Source organism: Phoenix dactylifera, chromosome 2 (assembly GCF_009389715.1).
Source record: "Phoenix dactylifera cultivar Barhee BC4 chromosome 2, palm_55x_up_171113_PBpolish2nd_filt_p, whole genome shotgun sequence".
In the NCBI taxonomy this organism is placed as follows: Eukaryota; Viridiplantae; Streptophyta; class Magnoliopsida; order Arecales; family Arecaceae; genus Phoenix; species Phoenix dactylifera.
The window spans coordinates 17520705-17546158 of record NC_052393.1 but is presented as its reverse complement, the minus strand read 5'-3'; the positions used below and the strand labels follow the sequence as shown (position 1 = coordinate 17546158).

The 25454-nt window shown below is 43.0% G+C and overlaps 1 protein-coding gene across 1 annotated transcript in view; it reads right to left on the bottom strand.

Moving 5' to 3' along the window:
- Window positions 1-12970: 12970 nt before the first annotated feature.
- Window positions 12971-25454, bottom strand: part of LOC103706100 (protein fluG) — a 33645-nt gene continuing 21161 nt past the window's right edge. Inside the window, 3 exon segments of the mRNA XM_039123940.1 lie at window positions 12971-13321; window positions 18969-19111; window positions 22550-22782. Of these exon segments, the coding sequence (XP_038979868.1) occupies window positions 13259-13321; window positions 18969-19111; window positions 22550-22782 (439 nt within the window). The 3' untranslated portion in view covers window positions 12971-13258.

Below are 25454 nucleotides of genomic sequence, written 5' to 3'. Positions count from 1 at the left end.
TACGATCGCTCTGAGATCCGGGCCCTTCCTCTAGCGCCAACTGTTGCTGGGGGTCCAAACCGAGAACGATTGGCACAGCGGTGTGAACGGGGTTCCCTTTGAGTTGCTTTGGTTGCGCTCCGCCCTCCGCCGTGAAACCTGCAAGCAAGCCTCGCACCACCACTAGGGTAGTGGGGGCCCTCCGACGATCAAGTCAGGGGAGATCGAAGGAGAAGGAGAAGGAGAGGTAGCAGGTAAGATGATACTCTGGAAAATCTTTCTTACCCTCCTCCTTCCCCCCCCAGCCCCATATATATCAGGCTGGGGGGTTTTTCTGGGGATTGGTCATCGTGTGGCACGATGGGGTTGCCACTGACGTGGCCGTTACAGGGCGTCGTGGGGCAGCGCTGGGTACGGCCATGGCAGGGCGTAGTGGAGCTCCGCTTTATACGGCTGTTACAGGGGATCGTGGGGCAGCGCCGGATTCGGCCGTTGCAGGGAGTAGTGGAGCAGGGGGCCGCGGCGTGCCTCAGGGGAACAGTCTATTGTTGTCAAGAGATTGCCGACCCGAGGTCGGGTTGCTGGATCAAGGGGCAACCGACTCGGGGTCGGACTGCGGAGCCGAAGATATCCGACCCGAGGTCGGATTGCTGGATCAAGGGGCAGCCGACTCGGGGTCGGGCTGCGGAGCCGAAGATATCCGACCCGAGGTCGGATTGCTGGATCAAGGGGCAGCCGTAGTCTTCCTGGGCGCGCGTGCCGGTCACGTGGGGCATGGTGGCTAAGTTCCCCCGTAACAGAAAGAAAAGAAGTAAAAAAAGAGAGAAACAAGAAGAGAAAGAAACTAGAGAGAGGAGAGAGAAAATACTGTAAGAAGAAGAAGAAGAGAGCCATGAGGCCCTCTCTCCTTTCCTTTCTCCTTTCTAAAATAGAGGAAGGCCCTTGACCGGGCTCATAGTCGGCAACCCCCTAGCGGCTGACGACCCATGGCAGCAGCGGCGGCATGCCACACCTGATGATGACCAGCAAAACAAAAAAAAAGAACGTGAAACATAGGAGAACCTATTCATGACCTTTCCGGTGACTTGCCGGCTGGATTTAAGGTCATGGTGGTGGCCCAAAATGGGAAAAATGAAGAGAGGAAGCTTGACGACCTTACCTTGCCTCCGGTGACCTCTCCCGGCTGGATCGATAGCGAAATCTTTGAGCAATCCCCATGAAATAACCCGAGAGTAATCTCAAAGAAAATAGACTCAAATCAGCGGCAAACTTGGGTGATCAACGGTGAGGCTCAAAGTAGGGGTTCACTTAAATAGACATGTAGGATAGGGTTTCCTAGACTCCAATGCAATCGAAGAGGAGCAAGAGTCAGTCTCCTCTTTTAGAGTCAAATAGGGGAACTTCGTTCCTTTTTTTATGGGTCCTATCTCACTTTAAAATTTGTATTGGAAAATTTGTATTGGGCCATGGGCTGATTAACAGACCGGGCTCTCACAAGCATTGACTCTACGGTCACGATGTTGAGATTCTATAGCACGTGAACATCAAGTTGCTAGCAATGTGAGCATCGACCATCACCTCCACTTAAGCAGCTTGAAGTATCTACATATAATTTGCTCCTACATATAAAATCAAATCCTCGTGCATAGAGTTTTCTAATAGCTCAAACTTTGGAGTAACTTCAAAATCAATTGGTATACTAAAAATCTTGTCGAGTACCAAGGCATAACATAAATCATCCCCATCAAGCATATCTTCTTCCTATTTGATCATTGAAACTACTTCAAAATTAGTTAGCTTTTCAACCTTATAGCTGACTAAATCTCCAAAAAAATGTCCATATCTTAGATAGCTTTGACACAAGACTCTTCTATATTATTTGATTCTTTAGCACAGATCCCTATAGATGGGTCAGCTATAGCATCCTTTGACTCTTTTTGAGCAACTTCAGTCATGATCTCTTCTAAACTTAATACAACATCTATGTGATCAAGCTCTTTCTGCTCTAGATTTTTTTTTGGACTTGATTGATCTTCAAGCTAATCAATCTTGCCATATTCTAAATCTTCCAAACACGAACTAGTCTTTAATTAGTTAAGCTTCCCCTGATTCAAACCTTGAAGTCTGTTATAATTCACATAAGCCAATCTAGCATGCTGGCTATCAAGACAACTAGAATCAACAATAGTAGTAGTGAGATCCCAACTATTAGTTTTCTTTCTCCCCCATGCTCTGAAGTAGAGGACACAATATTAGATTGTTTGAGCTTCACCCTGCAATCTTGAATTTGTTGCAAAATTTTCCACATCTATAGTAATTTTTCTTGAATTTGTAATTTTTCTTCTGATTAGAATTTTTATCTTTCTCAAATTCTCTAGTTAGCTTTTTTTCTGAATTTTTAAATTTATTATTCCACTTCTTATTTTCTAGAAAATAGACTTCTTCTCTTGAGGAGATATAATCAAATCATGCATTTGAGTATTAAGTGCTTCTTGAACAAGTATACTTTCTAACTTTGCCAATGTTGGTTGTTAAGCCCATCCAGAAATAACAAGCATACAAGCACTATACTCTTTATTCAAACCACGAACTAACAGTCTACGTAGTTTATTTTCGTCATAATAAGAGTTTGGATCAAGCATACCAAGCTCATCAAACAATTTTTTTTCTTTAAGAAAATATTAGGAGATTATAAGATTACCTTGTTTGAGAACACCAATCTCGTTTTCTAAAAATTGAAGCCAAGCCTCATTAGACTTCGAGTGGAGAGCAGCAAGAATAGCCCATACTATTTTCGGCTCCTCTATATCTTGAATATACTGATGATTTTCTTAATCCATATTAGTCCTGAAAATATACATAATATTTCCAGCTTTGATCTCCCACAATTTTCTCACTTTTGTATTGTTAGGAGTTTCTGGTGGCTTCACCGTATCTGTCCTGTTCGCAATCTTCCATAGATCTTACTCGATTAAATAAGATTTGATGCAGGCCTTCCAATATGCAGAATTGGCATTGTTCGATTTTTTAATCCCAATGCTAGAGATGGTAATAGCTTCAACCATGATGTTCACCTCTTGAATCACCAAACAATAGTCCACACGCTTGCACCGCCACATAGCGAATTATTAGAAGCTCTTCAACCATGCTAAGCTACGAACACACGAATAACCGATTTTCAAGCTTATGGCTCTGATACCACATAGACTGATACGCCGCATGGAGTAAATCGACTGTGTTGGCTCAAGTTCTAGAACAAACACCAAACAAAAAAATAGAAAAGAGATGCTAGAAGAAAATATAATTAGAAGAGAAAAAATATTTTATTAAAAAAATTGAGCCACACTAAAGGCTCTCTCTCACTTCTGGCTAAGAAGGATAACTTTCACTCTCTCATCTCTCTTTTCTCATGCCACACTAAAGAAAACACCAAAGGTCCCTTTTAATCGAGTTCATACGGGTGGGATGTTTGATTCCTACTTAAATTCAAAAACCAACACCCACTAAAAGATAAGACTAGATGACTATTTTATAAGGAATAACTAAGTAGAAAAACTAAGAATAGAATCTTAAAGTCATTAAAACTAATGATCAACTAAATAAGAATCTTAATAGAATTAGGACTTAACAATGAATCTCAACAAGTATTGACGTGTAGACAAGCAATGGAGTTGCTAGCTGGGTCATTTGGATTGGACTATGAGAGAAGTTGGGAGAAGTTACACTACATACCAACTGGGGCTGGAAGAAGGAATAGTAGTAATTGGTAACTCTTTCTTGGAAGAAGTTTGGAGTTTGAAGCATATTGTGGGCAATTTATCAGTGGCGTTATTATGCAACATCTGCGGTTATGAACTAGTGCAATTGGTATATGGTTTAGCTCCATTATTGATGACTTGAAATTGCTGATAACCATCTCTATTTGGCACAAGCTTGATTTGGTATGGTTGGAAATTACAAAGACTTGCTTTATAGATGCTGGGGGATAGTCTCTCTCATTCCGTGCTTTACTTACTTTCAGACCTTTGTTATGTATTTTTTTAAAAAAAAATTGCTTGATGTGATCGATATGAATGTTGGGTTCGATGTATGTAACGAGAATAGGCATTTCTATATAGGATTTAAGTTCTCCGAGACCAACCGTCCTATTCTATTTATATGAGAAAATAGAATCAGAATGGAGTCGGAATTTTGGAACCCATCCATGTGAGAAAAAAAAGAAGGGAAGAAAAGATGAAGAAAAGAAAAAGATAAAATAAAAGAAGAATTAAAAAGGAGAGCGAGAAACTAAGTAGAAAAGTAACGAAAGGATATCCAAAAAAGAAGGAAGAAGAAAAAAAAAAGAAAATAAAGAAAGAAGCAAAGGAAGGGATAAAAAAAGAAAGAAGAAGAAAAGGAAAAAAAAGTGAAAAAAACGGGGGGAAGAAGAAAGAAAGGAAAGAACAAAAAGAAAGAAGAAAAGAAAAGAAAAAAGATGTGAGAAATGGAGTGTACCTCCGAGACTCTCGATTGGAACTGATGTCGAGATGTGGCAGAACATTGAGGCATTCCATTTCATGGAGAAACCGGATCACCTCTATCCCACGAGATTTAAAATTTTGCTCTTTAGCCTATTCATTTAAATGCCTAGGTTTCTAGATAGGATCTTAATATGGTATCAGAGCCTACCAATCCTTTTATGCTCCTAGTTACTAATCCATGTGTCGTCTCTTTTCTAAGTTCTTTATCTCAGACCCTACATATGAGAGAGAATGTTAAAGAATAATAGTCTTGAATCGGATAGATTTAGAATTTTTATGGTATTTATATACTTTTGTGCTCATCAATCGAAATGTCCAAGTTTTTAGATAGGATCTTAACCATCTGAAAGCCAATCTAAGATGGAAGCAGACCAATATGTGGGAGTAGAGACCTTTTTCCGATATTTCATTCTAATTTATTAAGTCGCGCTTTTGGATGGCAAACCTGGGGCTGTTACATCCACACAGGAAGAGTCGGTTTCCATTTTTCTAAGCGAGGGAGAGGACCATCAGGTGGGGCTCTTCTCTTATGCGAGTGAGGTAGAAAGGACGAAGGGATTAGCTGGTGAACCTACCTGCGAGCGCATGAGACCACCGTGAGGTGCATGAGATAGAGAAGACGCGCATGAGATGCGAAAGAGCCATCTATCACAGGAAAAAGTGCCCCTGTTTTTAGGAAACATGTGGATTTTAATTCTAGGACTCTCTCAATCACAACCACTCCATGCTTGATACCGATACCTACTTAAATTTAAGCTTGCTGGAATTTTATTTATTTCGAATATTGAATTCCTTTCTCGTCCACAAGTTTGACATGGAGAAAGGAATTACTGTCGCAATATATCGCGACTTAATGTTTCAGAACAAGCACGGCAGGGCTTTTTTTTTTTTTTGCTAAGTCGGGTGGATCAAATCTGACGAGTATGAATGCACCCAATAAAATCAAAAAACAAAATACGGAGTGACAGGGGTAACTCTCCATCTCCAGCCCATAGAGTACTACCGGAGTGACTGGCTATATAAGCAGCCGCCTAGTTTGCAGCCCCATTAGGTTCATGGAAAACATGCTTGGCTTGGAAGGCTCCTCCACCCCTCACCATTGCACAAATATCTCGGAGCAAAGGGTGGACGCAACCATTGCCCCTTGGGCCCTCCGGATCCAATTGATGACCATGGCCGAGTCTCCCTCTAGGACAATGAAACTGGCCCGTAAAACACATCAGGCGTGACGAAGGCCTGCCAAGCAGCCTCAACTCCACACCCGGAACCGATATATTGAAGAGTTGACTGCCCCCTGTAGCCACAACCCTAGCAGACGGATCCCGAATAACAAAACCCGCGCCGCTCTTCATACCTCCATCCAAGACAGACCCATTGAAGTTGACCTTGAGGAAACTCGAGGTGGATGCTCACAGGAGAAAAACACCATACGGGATGCTGCCGAAGCAGAATGGGAACCCCATATGTCCCGATCTGTCAAGATCCCTTCGACAGGTATAATGTGATTAAGCTCCGCTGCCTACACACGGCACTTTCCACCACAAGTCTCGACGACATACTGCATTCGCCAAAGGTTCGAGCATTCTTAGCTAGCCAAATCTGGTAGAACATGCAAATCGCTCGAGCTGTCACTTAGCGAAGCAGTGGGGACTCCGAACATCGACGCATAACCTGTAAAAACTGGTTCCTTCGGCCCTGAACCTTCCGCGGGATCCTTGCAAGTCGCCAAGTCGCCCTAGCCCATGTGCACTGAAACAAAGCATGGTCCACTGTCTCGTCCACACCATAATTCCCACATCCGGAGGAATCCTCAGCGTCCATTAAGTACTGCTTTCGTCGGAAGATGGTCGCAGACCATCTTCCAGAGGAATAGTGCTATCCTCGGGTGGAGTCCCAAGAGCCAGATCCAGGTGCCGTTTGGCCCAGGCTCATACTGCCGTTGAAAAATGCGAGAGAGATCACCCACCCTGACGCTGGTCCTGGTAGAGGTGCTCCAAACCCGCACGTCTAGACCTGCACACCCAAATAATGGAAGGGATCGAACCCTCTTCGCCAAATGCCCCCCGAAAAGCCGAACTAGCCTAGTCTCGTCCTATACAACCCCCCAGGGACAAGGAGATCACAGACATGCAGGCCCTCCGTAACCTCGACACTAACCATAGTCGGCCAATAACGCAAGACAAGAACATCTACCCATGGATTTCCATCCACATCAATATTGCGCCCATCGCCTATCAGCCATCTAGTGTGAACCAACGTAGTAGGCAGGTACCTCACAATCTCTCGCCACAAGAAGGAACATCTCCGCCCTCGGGCCAATGCCTCAGGTTCCACCTGTCCATAGCGGGCTGCTATGGTTCGGCTCCAGATTCTCTGCAGCTCCAAAATAAACCGGATCACATGCCGGGTAATGAGCACCTTCCGTCTCTTCAGGGGAGACAGAATCCCAAGGCCACCCTCACTAAATGAAAGACAGATTCTCTCCCATGCCACCAAGTGTACACCCCAACCACCTCCATGCGAGCCCCATAAGAAGCTCCGAAGTAGCCGCTCAATCTTCAGTAGCATTGTCCTCGGCACCACCATGTTTGCCATGAGATAGATGGGCATGGAGCCAAGAATAGATCTGATCAGCGTCAATCTACCCATCATAGATAGAAACGCTGCCTGCCATCCCTCCAGCCAACTCTGGACCCATTGCACTAGCTCGGTGCACTCAGATACCCGCAGTTTCCTATCTGTGATCGGTACATCCAGGTAGCTCCAGGTTTTGTCATGCTCTAGCATCTCCAAAATCCTCCGGATCTCCCGTTGAACCCCAAGCGTCGTGCTAGGGCTGAAGGAGATGGTGGACTTCTGGGCATTCACTCTCTACCCCGACGCAGCGCAGTAGTCGGCCAACACCCTTATGAGGGCCCGTACGTCCGCTACCCGTGCCCTCATCAAGAGGAGACAGTCATTAGTAAAGAGTAAGTGAGATATCGGCTGGGCTCTTGGAGCTGGGACGTAAGCCTCTAGCTCCCTGGCGGCGCATGCAGTCCGAAGTGCCCCGAGACAAGACATCAGAGCAAATGATGAACAAGTATGGGTATAAAAGACATCCCTACCGAAGTCTCATGGTGGATTTGAAAGAGGGCGGTGTGCCGTTGACCAGAATAGAAAATATCGGTCCCCAAACACGCCCAACACCCAATCAATCTAGGTCTCATGGAAACCAAGACTCTCCAAGGCTCACCTAACGAAGCTCCACCTGATTCTGTCATAAGCTCGTTCCATGTCCAGTTTGACAGCCATCAGGCTTCGCCGCTTCGAGGCCCGCTGAAGATCCTACATCATCTCTTGGGCCAACATGACATTATCGGAGATGCTTCTACCTCCTACAAAAACTCCTAGCTCCTGGCAGATAATTCCGGAAAGCAAGGGCTTCATCCGCTCCACCAATATTTTTGCCACAACTTTATATAAGATTGTGCACAAGCTGATAGGCCTACAGTGGTGTGGCTCTACCGCATTCTGACACTTCGGTATCAGCGTGACAAATGTGGCCTTCCAATCATTAGGCATCCCTGCCCGACTGAAGAAACACATAACCGCTTCAACCATAGCCTTCCGGATGATGCCCCAGTATCTTCGGAAAAAGAAGGGTGGGAACCCATTTGGACCAGAAGCCCTATCCTCTTCTAGGGCCCAGACCGCCTCCCGCACGTCCCCCTCCACCACCGGTCGAACCAATAATGCATTCTCTGTAATGCAATTTCCATGTCGGCCAGTAACTCATTCTCCACACCACTAATTCACGTGTCAACCCTTGGGAGCTAGCCGACCTCATCACCCTCACTATCCTCTGTCCATCTAGAGCGAAAGAAATCAAGCAAGACCTGTCTAAGGTCCCCCTCCACCTGCTGACCCATCCCGTCTAGCAGGAACCGGATCATATTCCTCTGTCTTCTGATGACCGCGGTCCAACAGAAGAAACTAGTATTCCGATCTCCCTCTCTGACCCACTAGATTCTGGACTTGTGTCTCCAGAATATTTCATGTTGTCGCAAGATCGAGTGATGAGTGGCAAGAAGCCCCCAAAGGCATACCATGTCGGCCTCAGGGAGTGCACCCTTGAGATCTTCTTTCCTTTGAAGGTCGGCTATTGCGACCTCCACTTCCTCCAACTTTCTAAAAATATCACCCACAACCTCACGGTTCCAGTGGCGCAGCCGCCTCTTAGTCAGCTCCAATTTTCAAGAAACCCTCTGCATGGCATTGCCGTGCACTGGCAAGCTCCAAGCTCCTCGGACAATGTTCCGGGACGGAAGGTAAGACAACCAAACCTTCTCAAAGCGGAAGGGGCAATGGTAACTAGAGTCGAATGCCGTCGAGATCAGCAGTGAACAATGATCCAAGGCAATCCGAGATAAGTGGCTGACTTGATAGAAAGGGAACCGGATAATCCAATCAATGGATGCTACGGCCCTGTCAAGTTGCCCCTAAATCCTGGCTCTACCGGACTGGTTGTTACACCAGGTAAACCGCGGTCCGAAGAAGCCTAGGTTCGCTAGGCCGTTCCGCGATAGAAAGTCACGAAACTCCCTCCTATCCACTGTGTCAGTAAAAGCCCTTCCACCCCTCTTCTCACTAGCATCCTGGATACAATTGAAATCTTCCACCACCGCTAACAGAAACCCTTGGGCAACTAAATGGGTGATTTCATCCCACAGGACTCTCCTAGTCCTATGATCAGTACTCGCATACACGCCGCTTAAAACCCACGGTGTTGCGTTGGGTTCTGAGACAACCATAATAACCTGTTGAGAACAATTGTGGAAAATGTCTACTAACGCCACACCCCGCTTCCACATTGCCAAAATACTCCCGGACAGTCCTTGGGATTCTACTGCGTAGATCTCCAGTCTGCCTCTAAGAGCCGCTGCACTCGGCGAAGCACTCTACCGGACAGACGTGTTTCATAGAGGAAGCGGATCTCTGGTTCGTGAATCTGCACCAACCTCTTGAAAGACGACACGAAAGACGGCTTTGCCGCCCCTCTACAATTCAGTGCTAGAATCTTCATGGAGAAAAATCCGAGAGGTCGGCCACAGGCACGTCCATCCCCCGGGCCTCAGGATCCATCTCCACCTCGGGATAAATGCCACCCCACTGAACGTCATCCACAATGGCTCCGGAGATGACCTGCATAATAGCCGCCTTAACCCGTTGCACAACCATAGAATAATCCACCACTAGCCTGCTCGTGGCCCCCTCATCACCATCTGGGTCACCTGCACCGGGCGGCAAAGGTGCAGACGTATCCCAATCCACCAGTGCGTCACCCTCGGGGCAACCCACCATGACTTGGTCCCCGGCCAAATGGGTCTCACCATCCAAACCCGACCCGCCCGAGACAGCCTCCCTCTGCATTGCAGACACCCTTGCAGGGCCTCGAGAGGTGTGGATCTCGGGAACCGAATCCACCACCAAGGCCAGAGAGGTAAACTGGAAGACCGCAGCCACTCCCCCAGCTGAGCCCTCTAGAGCCCCATCACTCCTGAGTCACCCAACTCGTCCAATATCCTGAACCGGTTCGGACCTAGAGTCACGAAGGCCCCCCCTCAGGTCCACTCCCTGTGGCTGAGCCTCACACACTAGAGCTGGGCCCAACGGGGCCTGCAACCCCACTCGTGGGACGGCCTGACCTAGGCCCACCGGCGGGCCTGCTTGGGCCCAGCTGAATCCGCCCCTCCGGAAGGCTCGCATCCACAGGGGCCTTGCCCTTGTTACGCACGTGCAGCCCCGGCTCTTGGGCCCGCGGTCCACAACCCCGCGACAGGCCTACTGGCCCATCACACGTGCCGCGCAAGGCACACATGCCCCATGCAGCTGTGTCCTAGCAGGGCCGCGGCCCAGTCCCCCCATCCAGCCCCGGCCCACAACAGCGGGGCCCAAATCCAATAGTAGCCCAGGGTTCCTAGGCCACTTGTTGGATGGGCCCGTGGACTGGCCCACTGGTGCAATGCTTGGGCCAACCTACTACTCCGCCGGGGCCACTGAGTCACCCAGGCCTACGATCGAGCCGGGGGCCGGGTCGACTCGGAAGCCCTCGGGCTGGATACCGGAGCCCGAGAGCCCGACCACCACCTCTGGCTGCCCTTTTGGCAGAGAGCGGCGGCGGGCCACCTTGTTGGCTTCTACCAGCCCTCCAGGTTTGGCGGGGACGCAGGAGGACTGGGGCAAGCCATCGGGGAGGACGATCGAGTTGAAGATGACTCGGCCACGGGCGCAGTCGTCTTCCTCGGCAGTGGTAGCCCTTTCTTCCGTGGAAGTCAGGCATGGGTCGCCACCAACCACGGGCCGTAAATTGGCCCAGGGTCACCCTCCACGGGGCATGGCTTCGGTGCCCCAGGGTCGTCCCCGATATCCACAACCACGGGGGCTCCCTCCTCCGTCTATGCTGGCTCCGAGAACCGGCAGATGGGCGCTGTGTGCCCGATCCTACCGCACTGGACACAGAAATCCAGGATGTTCTTGAAGACGAAGGGTTGCAAGAGCACCTTCATCTTCCCATGAATCCGGACCCCCAAGAGGAGGGGCTTGGTGGCATTGATCGCCACCTTCACCCGGGCAAAGCCCATGGCTCGTCGCTCCTCGGTCACCCCACCACGGCCAATGGCCGCCCTACCCGAGCCGCGATGTCGAGAATGGTCGAGGTCGACCAGTACTCCGACGGCAGCCCGAGTAGTTGAAGTCAGACCACCACGGTCTCCAAGGGGGCCTCCCTGGGCAGAAAATTCGGTGCCCATGGCTCCATGGCGAGGAGTTACCCCGCCACCACCCATGGCCCCTCCAACAACGCGCAGTCCTGATCCGTCGATGACCGAAAATGCAGGGCAAAATGGTCGTCAGCTAGTGTCACTGCCACCACCTTCCCTGCCTTCTTCAACCGGGCGGCCACATCCTTGGCCACCCACTCGACCGGCACCCGCCGACTGAGACTGTGGCCCATCACCGCCAGTCCCTCCCACTCCTGGCGGGCAACCTTGATAGACTCCTCCAGGAGTTCCTATCGAGAAATGGCAGCTCAACCGAGCCACCTCCACTTCCGTGGGTCAGCAAGTCACCCAGGGCCCTAATCTCGCTCGGGCCCTAGATCCCTCCACCCGGCTCCCCGATGCCGTACGTTTGCCTTGAGTTGCCACCTCCACCCTCTTCCCCATCGTCTGCTCCGATGTTGGACCCCCTGGCCATCGGTATGATCTAAAGCACTTGGGACACACAAAAAGCTTAGGAGAAAACCATACAAAAGTGTTGACCCAACTAGGCGAAGCAAGCAGCCGAATCAGAGCGTTCTCGGCCGCGACCTCCGTGAGCACTCCACCAAACCGCCGCAATGGCTGCCCCATGGATATCTCCCCATAGATCACCGCCGGGAGCACTCGAAACTAGAACCCCACTGCCCCTTCTGACCGCCCTAAGCCCACCGGCCGATGGACAGTCCACCGGAGCCTCGAACCAGAGCCTTCCTGCACCACGGCTGCCCTGACCGCCTCTTGTGGCAGTCGCAACACCGCCCTAGCCACCAGAGACAGCACCCCGGAGACCAGACCACCGCCGCCCCTTCCAACCACCCCGAGCCCACCAGCCGATGGACAACGGACCACCCTGAGGCTCGAAACAGGGCCTTTCCACCACCACAGCTGCCGTGAGCACCCCACGCGGCAGTCGCAGCACCTCCTGGACCAACCGGAGACAAGCCGTTGGACATCGAAACACCCCCCGAAGACTAGCCGTTAGTCTTTTCTCTCTCTAGAGAGAGTTTCTCTCACTAGAGCCTTTTTCACAGGGTTCGAACCAGAATCTTGGTACCAACCCATAAAAATTTTACTAAAAGTAGTTGAACTACCTCCAGCGGACCAGACTCGGGCAGAATCCACACCAGCAATCAATGGCCTAGCTCAAGCTCGGCCTAATCTGGCTTTGGACCTACTTTGGCAGGGCAGCTTGACCTCGAAACAACTTTACTCTCAAGCTTGGTCTGGCTTTGGACCTACTTTGGCAGGGCAGCTTGACCTCGAAGCAACTTTACTCTCAAGCTTGGACGGACTCTACCCGATCCAGCCTCAAACCTATTCTAGCTCATGGATTTGAAGCACATGGGACCATAAAAAGAAAAAAAAAATGGAGCTTTTAAATGCTGGATCCCAACAAATTGATGACACCCAGCAACCACCCACACCCATTTGTCCAACAAGCAAACCATTTTGGCTTGAAAGTTTTGGATATATTATGGATCAAACAATTTCAATTATTAAGTCTGACAGCCGCTACAGGGCTGTAAAATGAAAACTATGAGAATAACCCAGGGATGTCAAAACTAGGTTGCTTCTCTTCTATCATAGAGAACATGATTATAATCCTTCTAGAAGAAAGCATGCATGCAAACAGTTCAGCGAATTAGTTGTGACAAGGAGCAAGAAAGGAAATGATGCAAGATGAATTTGTTTTCATTCATGATGATTTTTCTCATCCAATAAACAAAAAGTTGGCCTGGAAAATTGATGCTTGTTGTCACAGAATCTCGACAGTCACCACTGCTGAATAACCATTACAAAATTAATGGGAGAAATGAGAGTGACAACATTTTAACTGGGTATGCAAGTTAAACAGATAAAACTATGCATGCGTTTGACTTGTCTTCTAGGCCAGGACTGTAGTGATTCATAAGATAAATGATATTTTCTCCACTACTCAACCTAGAAACATTTAGCTTACTAGTATCGGTGAATGAGTTCTTTGTATGCATCTTTATTCTTTCCGTAGTAGTCAACCTCTGCCTGCATCAGTGAAAAAGAGAAGGCATGGAATTAGAAATACTGAGAAAACATCAGTCAAAAACTTCACCTCATGGTACTTGAAAATCCGCGGAATTAGATCTCTCTTCTTTCTTTTTTTTTCTCATAGGAACAAATTGTAGCTCATTTGACAAGGCCAAGTTAGATTCATCAAAATCATTTGAGTCTTTCATTTTCAGTTCAGCAAATTTGACATGGTCAAGTTGGCTATTATGTCAAAATCAGTTCATCTTGTTGGAAGAGCAGCTCAATTGTCTATGGTTTGTAACAAATGGGCAGTGCAAGAACATCCCAAAGAAATGCATTTACTATCATGAACATTGACGACAATCCCTTTAAAAAAAACAAAAAAGAAAGAAAAAGGCTTCACACACTATACCGTTAAAGTTATAGAAGGATGGGAGTGAGGATTTGAATAAGAATATGAACTATGAGAACTGACTTCTTCCAATGTGAAGTGTTGGTCTCAGAGATGTGTCTCCATACATACACACAAACATACATACATAAGGAATCCTAATTTTCTAGAAAAATCCTACAAAATCTACATGTTCAATTATGAGAATCCAAAACCTTCTTAAAGTCTCTTGCTATGACCAAGTCCATAACATATGTAAGTAAACATTGAGCGCATTTAAAAAAGACTGACATAGTTATGACTTATGAGACAAAGTGACAACTGTCTTGAGTGATGATATCAGTTTATTTTGAAGACCAATTGCTTCTGCTAGATATGCTTCCTTCATATGATTCCTCCACAAAAAGCTTCATATTGTTTATATGCTATTTATCTCTTGATTGCTCTTATTTCTAAAGTTTACCATTGATTAATTTGGTATAATATACATAAAATTTTACACATCATGTACCTGTTAGACACCACATTTGTGATTCAGATAATCTACAAAATTACTAGCTTTTTTTCTGACAGAAATAGCTACATGAAAATGCAAGGTATTGGCGATATCATAATTATTATCTGTAATTGCACATCAGGAAAAATAAACAACACAATTGCGAAGCAATTGCTACTGCATCAAAGTATGGATTTAGTTGCCAATGGCACAAGGCATGCTGACCAGTGGTCAGCTAGCCACATGCCATGTCTTGCCATACCACAGCATGCCAGAACAAGAAAAAAAAAGATTTAAAAGCCCTTTCTGAATTGAAGTATGTTAAAGAAGACAAGTTAATAGGAGTGATACCAACTCATGCCGACTGCTTGTACCGACCAAGCACGATATGTGATGGCTGGTCTTATGTGCCGGCTACAATGGACTAGCATGGCCCAGCACTAAAAAGCATGCATCAAAGAATAAACGTAGGTGTGAAGCTTCAATCAAAACTAAAATGTTCCAGTTTTGCTCATTTCTCAAAGTTTCACCTGGAACTAATTGATAGGAGTAGGACAAAAACTTGCATATCCATACCAAAAGTTTTGTGAATTCTAAGAAGCATTCTGTCAGGTTTAAACACAGATTCACATGTCTTGGAAAAACTGCTGATTTTGAATTCTCAGAGAAAGCTAACTTTTTGATATAAGGTATGGTATCTTATAGCTTAAATCTCATAGATAATCGAGCTGTCATGTGCAAATTTGTCACCAAAAAGCAAATCATGTATTGTATTTTAACAAGATGTCAAACTTGTTTCTTAAACCATCAAAGCGATGCCTCCTGTGGCCATAAATAGGAGCACAGTATGATATATCTAAAATGATGTCTGGTCATTTTCTTGACTTTTTTCTCCTTTTTTTTCATTTCTGATTTTCTAGGCGATCAACCATGCCAGGTTCAGACCAGGTCAAGCATGGCCCAGATGTGACCTATTTTCCTTCCGGTCAAGATTTTGGACCTGGATCAGCACATTGACTAACCCGTTAGGTTGGGACAGTTCCAAGCAAGTATATTAGGTCTATCAAGTAATTTGAGCTAGTTTAAGTCAAGCATAGACCCAACTTGATGCATTTGAGTTCGGGTTAAGTCAGGTCTAGGTATGTATCCATGCAAGACAAGAAAAATGCACCATTTGTCCGATGTCTGGAAGAGGTCAACAATGTGCATCAAGCCTTCACAACCCTGCCCCCTCCCTCCAACCGCCGTGGGAACTGGATAACACACTGACTTGAGATAACAAATCAAGAATGCCTCAAATAACAATTTAAGAGAACAAAAGACTCAAGATAACGATAGGGTGATACAAAAAAACAAAAAATGGCCTAAATGGGGATTTCCAATGACCTTTGGCTTTGATGCCATGTTATCTAACAGCTAGAACCCAAAAGCTCTAGCACTTTGGGAAGAGGTTAACAATGTATATCAGGCCTTAACAGAAGGAAACCCAATAGTAATATAAATATCAAGTGAAGAACTAAAAAGGGTGTTTGTGCAAAATGCCACTACTAAAGTCATTGACAAGGTCCAAGAATGGGGTGATTGATTAAGGGGCTACAGAAGCAGTCATGAGTATTTGGCAGAGTTGAATCAGCCAATACCGGTTAGGTAGAAATGGATATGACCCCGACCAGACTTGGTTCTTTGAGCAAGTCATTTTTCAAACCCAAACCTGACCTGTGGTCCGAATGACCATGTTGGACTGCTAATGACCAATTAACAGTACTAAATCATCTTTTTTGGGCTGAAATGAAGAAATTGGAGCCGGAACTACTAAATTCAACAAAAAGGACACTCAGGAGACCCAGCCTAAACCAAAACCAAGTTTTGCAAATCATGGCTTGATATAAAATTACCTATTAATGGTGAAATCAACAATACATATATGAATGATGATTGTACAATTCTAAAGATTAAATGAAACAGATGTAAAATAATTTGCAATGGAAAAGGTTATACATTGAGTGTAAAAGATGAACAAGCTCGACCAAATAGTTACCGCTTATTTTCTTAGTATCTTTTTGCTACCTTTTCTTTTACTAAGTTAATAAACATCAAGAAGTAATAGTATCCATTTGGCATTGGAATAATTACATGTTTTGAGACTCTAAGAAAAATTGTCAAATCAATCATTCATGCTTTCTACCATGATTGTAACGAAGTTGACAGTATTGATGGAGAAAGATTAGCATATGTTAAGGCACAAACCAAACTTCCACAATATAATTATAATGGGACAATTATTTGGCAAGAACAGGATTATATCAGTAGTTGTTGATGAGAAAAAGTTGCAGTGTCTTTAAAAATAATCATTAAATAGGATATCAGCATTGTGTGACAATAAAAAGTTTACCTCAGATTCCACATCAAGGCATTAAAAGTTTGTCCACTAGTTTCATCTCACATTTGAAGTCCTCATTATAGTAGCAAATAAAAATCAAACCTCAAAAATGGCATCAAGATCAGGTCAGGGACAGAGTACAAACCATAATAACAGCAAAGGTGGAAAACTAATGAAATAGGAAACTCCATTAGTACATTTACGCAGTTGATGAACTCATCACGCAAAATGGCTCTAAGAAAGCAATGGAGAACATGGTTTTGATGAAAGGGCACGAGAATGTCATAAACTACTTGGAACTAGATATCATGATTCAACATGATATATTGGATCCATCGAGCATAGTACTGGAAAGGTGCCAGCTTACCAAGCGGGTAAAGGCTTTGATAGTTGAACGTTGAACCCCAGGATCCAACTATCAAAGCCTTTACCAGCTTGGTAAGCTGGGGTATTTGTGGGAAGGGCTACCTCCCGTTGCTTAGAAAAAGAAAAAAAATGCACTCAGAGAGAGAGAGAGAGAGAGAGAGAGAGAGAGCACAATCTTGGAAGATAGGACATCTTTATCAGTACGTGTATCAAATTTATCATCACAGTGATAAATTCATTGTTGCACTATTTTTAGTTTGATTTTGAGTTTCTACGAGAAATCTTGTGTTCCTCAAAATAGTGTGGATCTTTTAAATATCGAAAAGTTTCTTCTTAAAAACCTATGTTTAAGTGTCAGAGGGGGCTTTAGGTAAAGGTCCAGGAAATATAAATGGTACTTGCAGTGAAATTTATGGTTGTATTTTTGAAGTCCGTCACATCTCTATTATTCAGAAGCATACTTTTTTTTCTAAGTTCATCATATTCCAGATAACATCCTCCAGTTAATGTCAGCATTAACTAACTGAGTCATTACAAAGAGGTGGGCCTGTAATAAATGGACTGTTTGATTTCTGTATGGATATTTGAAGGAAGATGTTGTACTAACACAACTTAAGAAAAGAACTTGTTGGGTTGGGAACGGTTTCAATGTTACTGGAGTAGTCCAGAAAAGATGCACACTATGACAGAAAACAACAAAGGGCATGTTGTCTTTTTTCCTAATAATTAGAAGCATGCTAGTTGAAATGGTAATAATTGTCCAAAATCCAGTCTCATAATTGATGCTTATCACAGAGTTCTAAATAAAGAGCAACATGATTACCATGGCAACTTTGAAACTCATAACTTCATGTAAGGCCATCCTACGGGGATATTGGCCACTCACCACTCAATTCACCTTATTTTGAATGCATTCTATAAAACCTAATACTGGCTATGAATTATAAGATGATAGGAAAACATAGAAAAAGAATGAGAGAAGACAGATCTACAAATCTATGGAAAAAAGTTAAAGCCTCCAACTTGATGAAAATATATGCTGTGCCTGCTGGATAAATAAACCATACCATTACTTATAGTCCAAACTCCAAAGATTTAAAAAATATTTTTTAAAAAATAAAACAATGTTCTGCGGTTACTTTCCTATGCACTAATTTCCGCAAGCCATTTTTCCAATGGTAAAGAAATGTTTTGATATGATTTATGGTTTGGAAACACTCAAAATGACAGAAATGTGAGGAACAAGTAAGCCCTTGGGATCCTTAATTATATAGCCTACCATAAGTTTGACACGATGACTAATACTGTAACTAAAAAATGTGAATTGTGATTACTTGATGGATGGTTAAAAACCTGCAAAACTTCAAAATTTTGTTTCTGACCATTACGGGTGTTGTATGTTATGATTGTTCGTGCTGATTTTCTGTGTACATGACGGACCATGAATCTTCCAGCTAGGGCAATAGACAATCTCTCTCTCTCTCTCCCCCTCTCCCTCCCCCTCCCCCCCCCCCCCTCTCTTTCCTCTATGGAAACAAAAAAGTTATAAGAAATAAGCCAATAGAATGGAAGAATACTTGCTCACCCCATCATGAACTTGGATTTATCAAAAATTGAAACTCAAATCTCAAATCCAACCAAAACAAGCAATCAATTGAACCATGTAACTGTGGGTCTCATCAAATCTTAATTATCCCCATATGAGATTTCCTTTAGGACCTCTCCAAACACCAATCCAAGCTAAATCTCATGCCACCTAGTCCTACACAGAGCACATCTCTTTATGATCCATGACAGAACTTTTATGTTTGTTACAAATATATGATTATTTTGGGATCAATTAAAGCAAAATGACTAATTTTTTTGGACAAATGTCTAACATTGATATACGTTCATGTAAGAATAGCATTACATTGTGCAATGTCTGCTAATTTTTGAGTTAGTTTATAAGTCTGACTACATTAAACTGATTAATACTTGGCTTGAAAAGCTTATTAATAGATGAAGGAAAATACTTCCAAGAGCTTACCTTGCGAATCCCAATAACAGCAGTTACAAGTTTTTCACCGACTAATTTATTCAAAATCTCATCCCCAGAAAGTGCTTCTATAGATTCACCCAATTCTTTTGGCAACCTTCTAAGTTTTGAACCATGAAAAGAAGGATTCGTTTCTGTTCCATCAGTAAAAAAAGAAATTTGTCAGTTAATAAGATAGTCCTATTGTCATTCTCCTTTTGAACTGACAATAAATGTAATGTTTGAGGTTGCATAAGAGAGAGACATAAAAGTCAAAAATTAATGTTCACTAAGTTTATGAAAAAAACATCTGCAAGTACAAACAATTTGTTAGTCTAAGAGGAATGTAGTTTTACCATTTTTCAGGTTATGATACCCTTTTTTCTCCACCACATGCAATAAAAGAGGTGGTTCTTAACTCAACATATCTAATATGAGGCTTCTATCATGGAAATGAAATCACAACTTCAAAAATTTGAAGACACAAGCACTGACAAGAGTAGAACAAGCCATAAAATAATATAGAAAAAATTCTCATGCTGGGCCTCTTAATTACTAAGTGTTAAACAGAAAATAATGTTCACTAGCTATATCCTCTTGAAACTCAAACGACAAATGGTTAGTAAATCCAAGAAAATGTAAACTACTAGTAAATGTGATCATGCAAACTTAGCTAAACAAATAAAGTATAATAGAAACTAGAAGTACTCATGAAAGTATGCAACATCTCTTAGGAATATGTAACATAAATTTGCAAAAACAGTATCAAAAATAGAATGTGGGCGTGCAAGAAAACAAGTTTTCAGAGACCTGCTTGTATCTTGTCATATTGTATGCATGTATACCCAATATATTTCATCACTGTTGAAGACAATACCCTAGAAAAGCCAACAACCATTTGTTGCTTGAGACATTTATATGGTACCAATAGGATGATTTAGCAATTAGATGTTAATTAATTGAATGACACGCTAGCATAAGACGAGCATTATAGGAAACCCTCTTGATCGAATTGTGAATTCATAAGAGAACATTTTGCTGTTCCTTAATTCTATCCTCACTAGAGAGAATTGGGAGTCTCGTCTGTTGCTGTTTATGGTGATGAGATAAGATGGTAATGAATGTCCAGTTGCCAGATTAGAAAGCTGCACCACCACTTGGAAGCTTTGTAACACATTAACCAGAGTTGAGAGCAAGTTTGGTTGAAACCACACTATCAGGAAAGATTAAGTTCTCGTGTATGGTCCTCAGCATGCTGTTGACCTTAGTTATTGGAGTTAAGATGAGTGTGATAGTAGAACTGAAGCAGGCATGGGAGAGCGAGGAAGTTGACAACACTATCAAAAAAGTTAAGCATGTTTAGGAAGTGGTTGTAGGAGTAAGATGTGGCACCTAATCTAAATGATTGTGGTTACCAAGTTGTCAACCTGAGGGATTCTTGGGTGCCAGTTTTAGCCAATGACACTTTGATGGCTAGGCTGCATGCAGCAAGTCATGATGTTTGAATTGGCCCACTTGGTTTGCAAGATCGTTCAATAAGGTATCCATGACCTAACTATGGATAATTTTTAAATAAGTCAAAATAATTGATAAAATAGTCAAAATAATTGATAAAATAATCAAAATCTAATATTGGCTAGTTGTCAAATGAGAATGATAACATTACCATCCTCAAATATATTCAAGTAGTGAAGCTCTATCAGTAATTCGGAATGCTTAGAGCCAAGATTTCCGATCTCAGTATTGAAACCCGTACCAACACCATGTCGTATTGTATTGGTATTGCTAGTATGGGGGTTGGTTCGGTGTACTGAGACTCAGGCCTCATATCAAGCCTCAGTACACCGAACCAATATAGGAAGGTATGCACTAGTATAGCAAACCTTGCTTAGAAAAATAAAATTTTTATATCCTTCTCTAAAAAAATAATAATTTAACAGATGTACTCTGACTGGATTCTTAAAGGGGTAAAAGATGGCGCATATTTGTACTATACAACATTTTTCTTAGACAATGTGTCTAGAATGTCTAAACAAACCTTGGAAACAAATTATTATGATTATCCACTATTTCTCCCAAGGTTTGCCATACTAGTAGATCAGGCATGATGCACCACACCAGTACCGAATTGATACTTGATACAGAGGGCATATCAAATCTCAATACCCCGAACCGACCTCTGTACCAAGCGTATCGACACAATACCAACATGGTACCAATATAGGGTCTGATACCGAGATGACAAACCTTGGTTTCTCTAGTATATAATCAAACCTCAGTATCTGATTAACATAAACATAAGATATTTTGGCCAAGTTAGATAAGGTTCACAACAGATTATCAAGGACCGATGCTACATGTTTTTATAATGAAGGAACCCGAGTGCAAATGATTGTTCAATTATATGTGAACCATCTTATTTCAAACATTTTGGACAAACTTGGATGATTTCTGGATGCTATTTATGACCCCAGACCTATGAGAATGCCCAATGCGTACATCTCACATTGTGAGGCATGACTTTTTAGGTCCACATTTCATTATAGTCCAGCCACTACTCCTTGTAGGACAAGAAATCCTGGGGCCATGCCCAAAGGTTTAAACCTGTTAGTAGTAGGAGCCATCCTATCTTGGTCGCATCAAAGTAGTCTTATTTTAGAAGTGTGGGAGAAACTCTAGGGAGGGTTTGTCTAGGTGAAGCACAATTTGACTAGAGGACTGACTGGAGTTGAAAGATGAGACTAATGCAATAAATCAATGCACCAAGTGACCCCAAATTCCTGTATATGCTATTTTTATTGTAAAAGAAAATTGCACCTGCATGTGCCACCAAGGTGCACAGTATGCTTTTCCATCGTGTGTTATACCTGGCTTTCAGCTACTTTTATAGTACTGGCTTCACCACTCTCACATAGTTTCAAGTTTCTTATTTAAGAAGAAAAATCTGAGACCAATGTTTTATTTTACTCTTTTTTCTCCTGATCATTTCATCTACTGTTATTATCTTTTCTGGCTGAAATGGTTCCATCTGAGGCTGGGAGGCAGTAAACTTGCAGCCTGCTTCCCTGCTGTATGCCACAGACTGCGGAGAGGCTCAGCTGTTGCTGCTGCTGCTGCTTGCAAGCCACACCATGGGTGGGGAGCTGGAAGAAACATATAGCTGAGAATCCATACTTGATGTTAGGGTTGAGGGGAGGCCCTTATGGGGTGTACCCATGAAGAGAGAGAGAGAGAGAGAACGACAGAGAGAAGTTCCAGTGGACATTCTCCTTGCTAACGCATGCTCATGAGCGCATATCCATAATAGTTGAATAGGATTCTTACTAGTAAAGATCGTCATTGAAAACCCTAAAACACTTTTAGGATCAAGAGAGCGGTTTGGTTTGAGTAACAGTATTCAAATTTCTTTAGGATGCATGAAATGCATATGGTAATCTTATTGTAAGCAGGACAAAGAAAATTGTATGCTTTATGATTAATATGAGACAATGGCCACTTTTTTTGTCATGTGTATCGAGAGAGAGTCACTGTCACAAGATAATTTTGGTCTCAACACAATATTTTTTTGGGTATGCATTGTGATAAACTCATACCAATAGGCTCAGGCAAGGTAAGACTTCTCCGAATGCCATCAATCCCAGCAGCAACTATTGAAGCTAGACCCAAGTGAGGGTTTGCACACCCATCTAAGGACTTGATTTCAAAGTTGCTTACAAGCCCATTAGGCACACCAGGGGGGCATGCAGTCCTCAATGGAGCTTCTCTGTTTTCTTTTCCCCAGCAAAGATATGCTCCACTCCATGTATCTGGTTGAATCCGGTCATAACTACATAAAACACATTCAAATTATTTAAAGCATCAGAATAAACTATGTAATACAACATACCCCAGCATAAAGAAAATCAACAAATTTTGAAATTCAAAAGCATGCAATACAAGGCAATCTAATATCCACCAAAATTACCATATACAACTCCTGTTTGATATAATCTTCCAAGAAGGTTACATTTAAAATAAAATTACCCCATAAAAGCATTTGGTGCCATATAAACAAACAAAATACACATATGCAGACTCAAATTATTCTCAACACAGTCTGCAAACCATAATTACATGGAGTAAATTGTATATTATGCTTCTAATAGAAGTGTGCACAAACTCACACTTTAAACATTCACATACATAACATACTATGTATGTTGTGCTCACAATCTCATGGACATATATGACATAACGAAAATGTGCTCTAAACAAATCACGGACAACTGTCCATGGATCCAGTCAGAGTTGAAAGGTTAATTGAAAAATAGTAAATAATGATAACAGAAAGCCTGAAACATGAGAAAATTAGTAAATAATGAACAGACGAGCAAGTCTTGTTATATATAAAGTCTCCACGCAGGACTTGTAAAAACAGAAAATTCTTCAAAGATGCATCATAGACTCTGGCGGAAACCCCTATTTGAAGTATCATACAACAAGGTTTTAAGCATTGACCAATGCTAGCAGACACGGGGAATACCATACCAACTCAGTATGGTACTGGTACAGCTGGAGGTTTAGCATATGCTATAGCAACACATGATACAGGTTTTGTACTGACTCCAACATTGTACCATGTGTTGGTACTTGGTATAGGGGTCTACCGTATCATACTAATCCATACCAGTATCTTACAAGTACAAGGTCTGGTACTAAGAAACATTATCACATGATGCCACTTGAAATCAATTTTTGTACTTGCTGCTCTAAAATATTGCTACGTTAAATATTTTCATATTGTCCCATGATCATATACTTAGAAAAATAGATCTAATGTAATCAAAAGAAGCTGAAGGTATCATGTAATTGTCATTCTACCTCAACCTTGACATGTAGATGTTAACCACTAACATTATATGCAAATTATCTGATTGCACAGTTAGAACCTTATCCTTTAAAATTCTCCTAAGTTCTTAGTTCATCATGCCCTTGTTGATGGCTTCATTCAAGTTGGTGACCAAAAATAAAAGATCACGCCATATAAAATGGACTTAACATTGTTGGGAAATATAATTCAAGATGGAAGAAGTTATGTCGATGATACATTGAGGTTTGCTATCTTACCACATACCTATTGGATGAGCCTAATGTAATGAGCTTCTAATTTTCATTTGTTAGTGCTTTGATCAAGTAGAATTTCCTTCTACCCATCATATTTTTTTGCTTATGCCCTAATTTCATATATACTTGTTGAAGATCAGCTTTACTCATAGAAATTTGGTCTCTAATGTACTTTTATCTTGTTTCGCCTTTATTAAAAGATATATAAGCAATTTTCGTGATGCTTCTTGTTAGAGCAGGAAAAGGGGTTGCGTCCCGTCACGAGGTATCGTCCGCTTTGGAAAGTCCCCCCCGCCTTTCCAGGATGGGAGATACCCCTCACAGCTTTGTCCAAAAGGCGCCTCGCAAGGAAAAGGGGATGGAGACCTCTTATAAGCACAATCCTTTCCACTACTCAAGCAATATGGGACTAAAGGTTTGTGGTCCTCCTTTACACCCCTAACACTATCCCCCGAGTGGAACGGATTGTGCGGGAGGAGGTCCACGCACTCAGGGCGCCCTATCTGTTAGAGCAGAAAAAGGGGTTGCGTCCCGTCACAAGGTATTGTCCGCTTTGGAGAGTCCCCCTGCCTTTCCAGGACGGAAGATATCCCTCATGGCTTTGTCCAAACGGCATCTCACAAGAGAAAGGGAATGGAGACCCCTTATAAGCACAATCCTTTCCACTACTCAAGCAGTATAGGACTAAAGATTTGTGGCCCCCCTTTACACCCCTAACACTTCTTACAATGAACAATGTGCTATGACAAACATGAAAAGAAGGTTTCAATTCAGTATAGAAGCAATTATAAGAAGGCACCACCACCAATTTAAATTTTAAACAACAATAAAAGTCCGTCATAACCATAACCATCAGGCCTTGGTCCAACTATATGGGCTCGGCTACATGGATTTTCATTCATCAAGCATTCCCATTCAGGACTATATGAATTTTTGCATGTTTAACCACGGGAGTTTCAATTTTGCATGATGGCCCTGGAACTTTGCCTTCGGCATAATTACCTTTTCAAATATTTTTTATTTTGCACAAATGCCCTTGTGGTTAACTAGCTGCTAAACTAGCTTTACTGGCAAAATGACACATACCATCTCCAACATACCATTCAAACTTAACCTTTAACCATGATAAGATGATTCTGTTCACTGTTTGGCTGACAACCACTAATGGTAGCAAATGGAAAGAGAATTAGTGCATATATATGAACTGGCTTACAGGCAAAATGCATAATTACAGAATCATGCGCGCAAATCAAAACTTTTGAGAGCCCATATGCAAAAAAAAAAAAGGTTCATAATTTAGATAACACCTAGAAGGCTCATGAAGCAAAACGAAATGTTTTCTTTAATTCTAAGACATTGACTGATAAACATCTCAATCCAAAGAGTCTTTAAGAG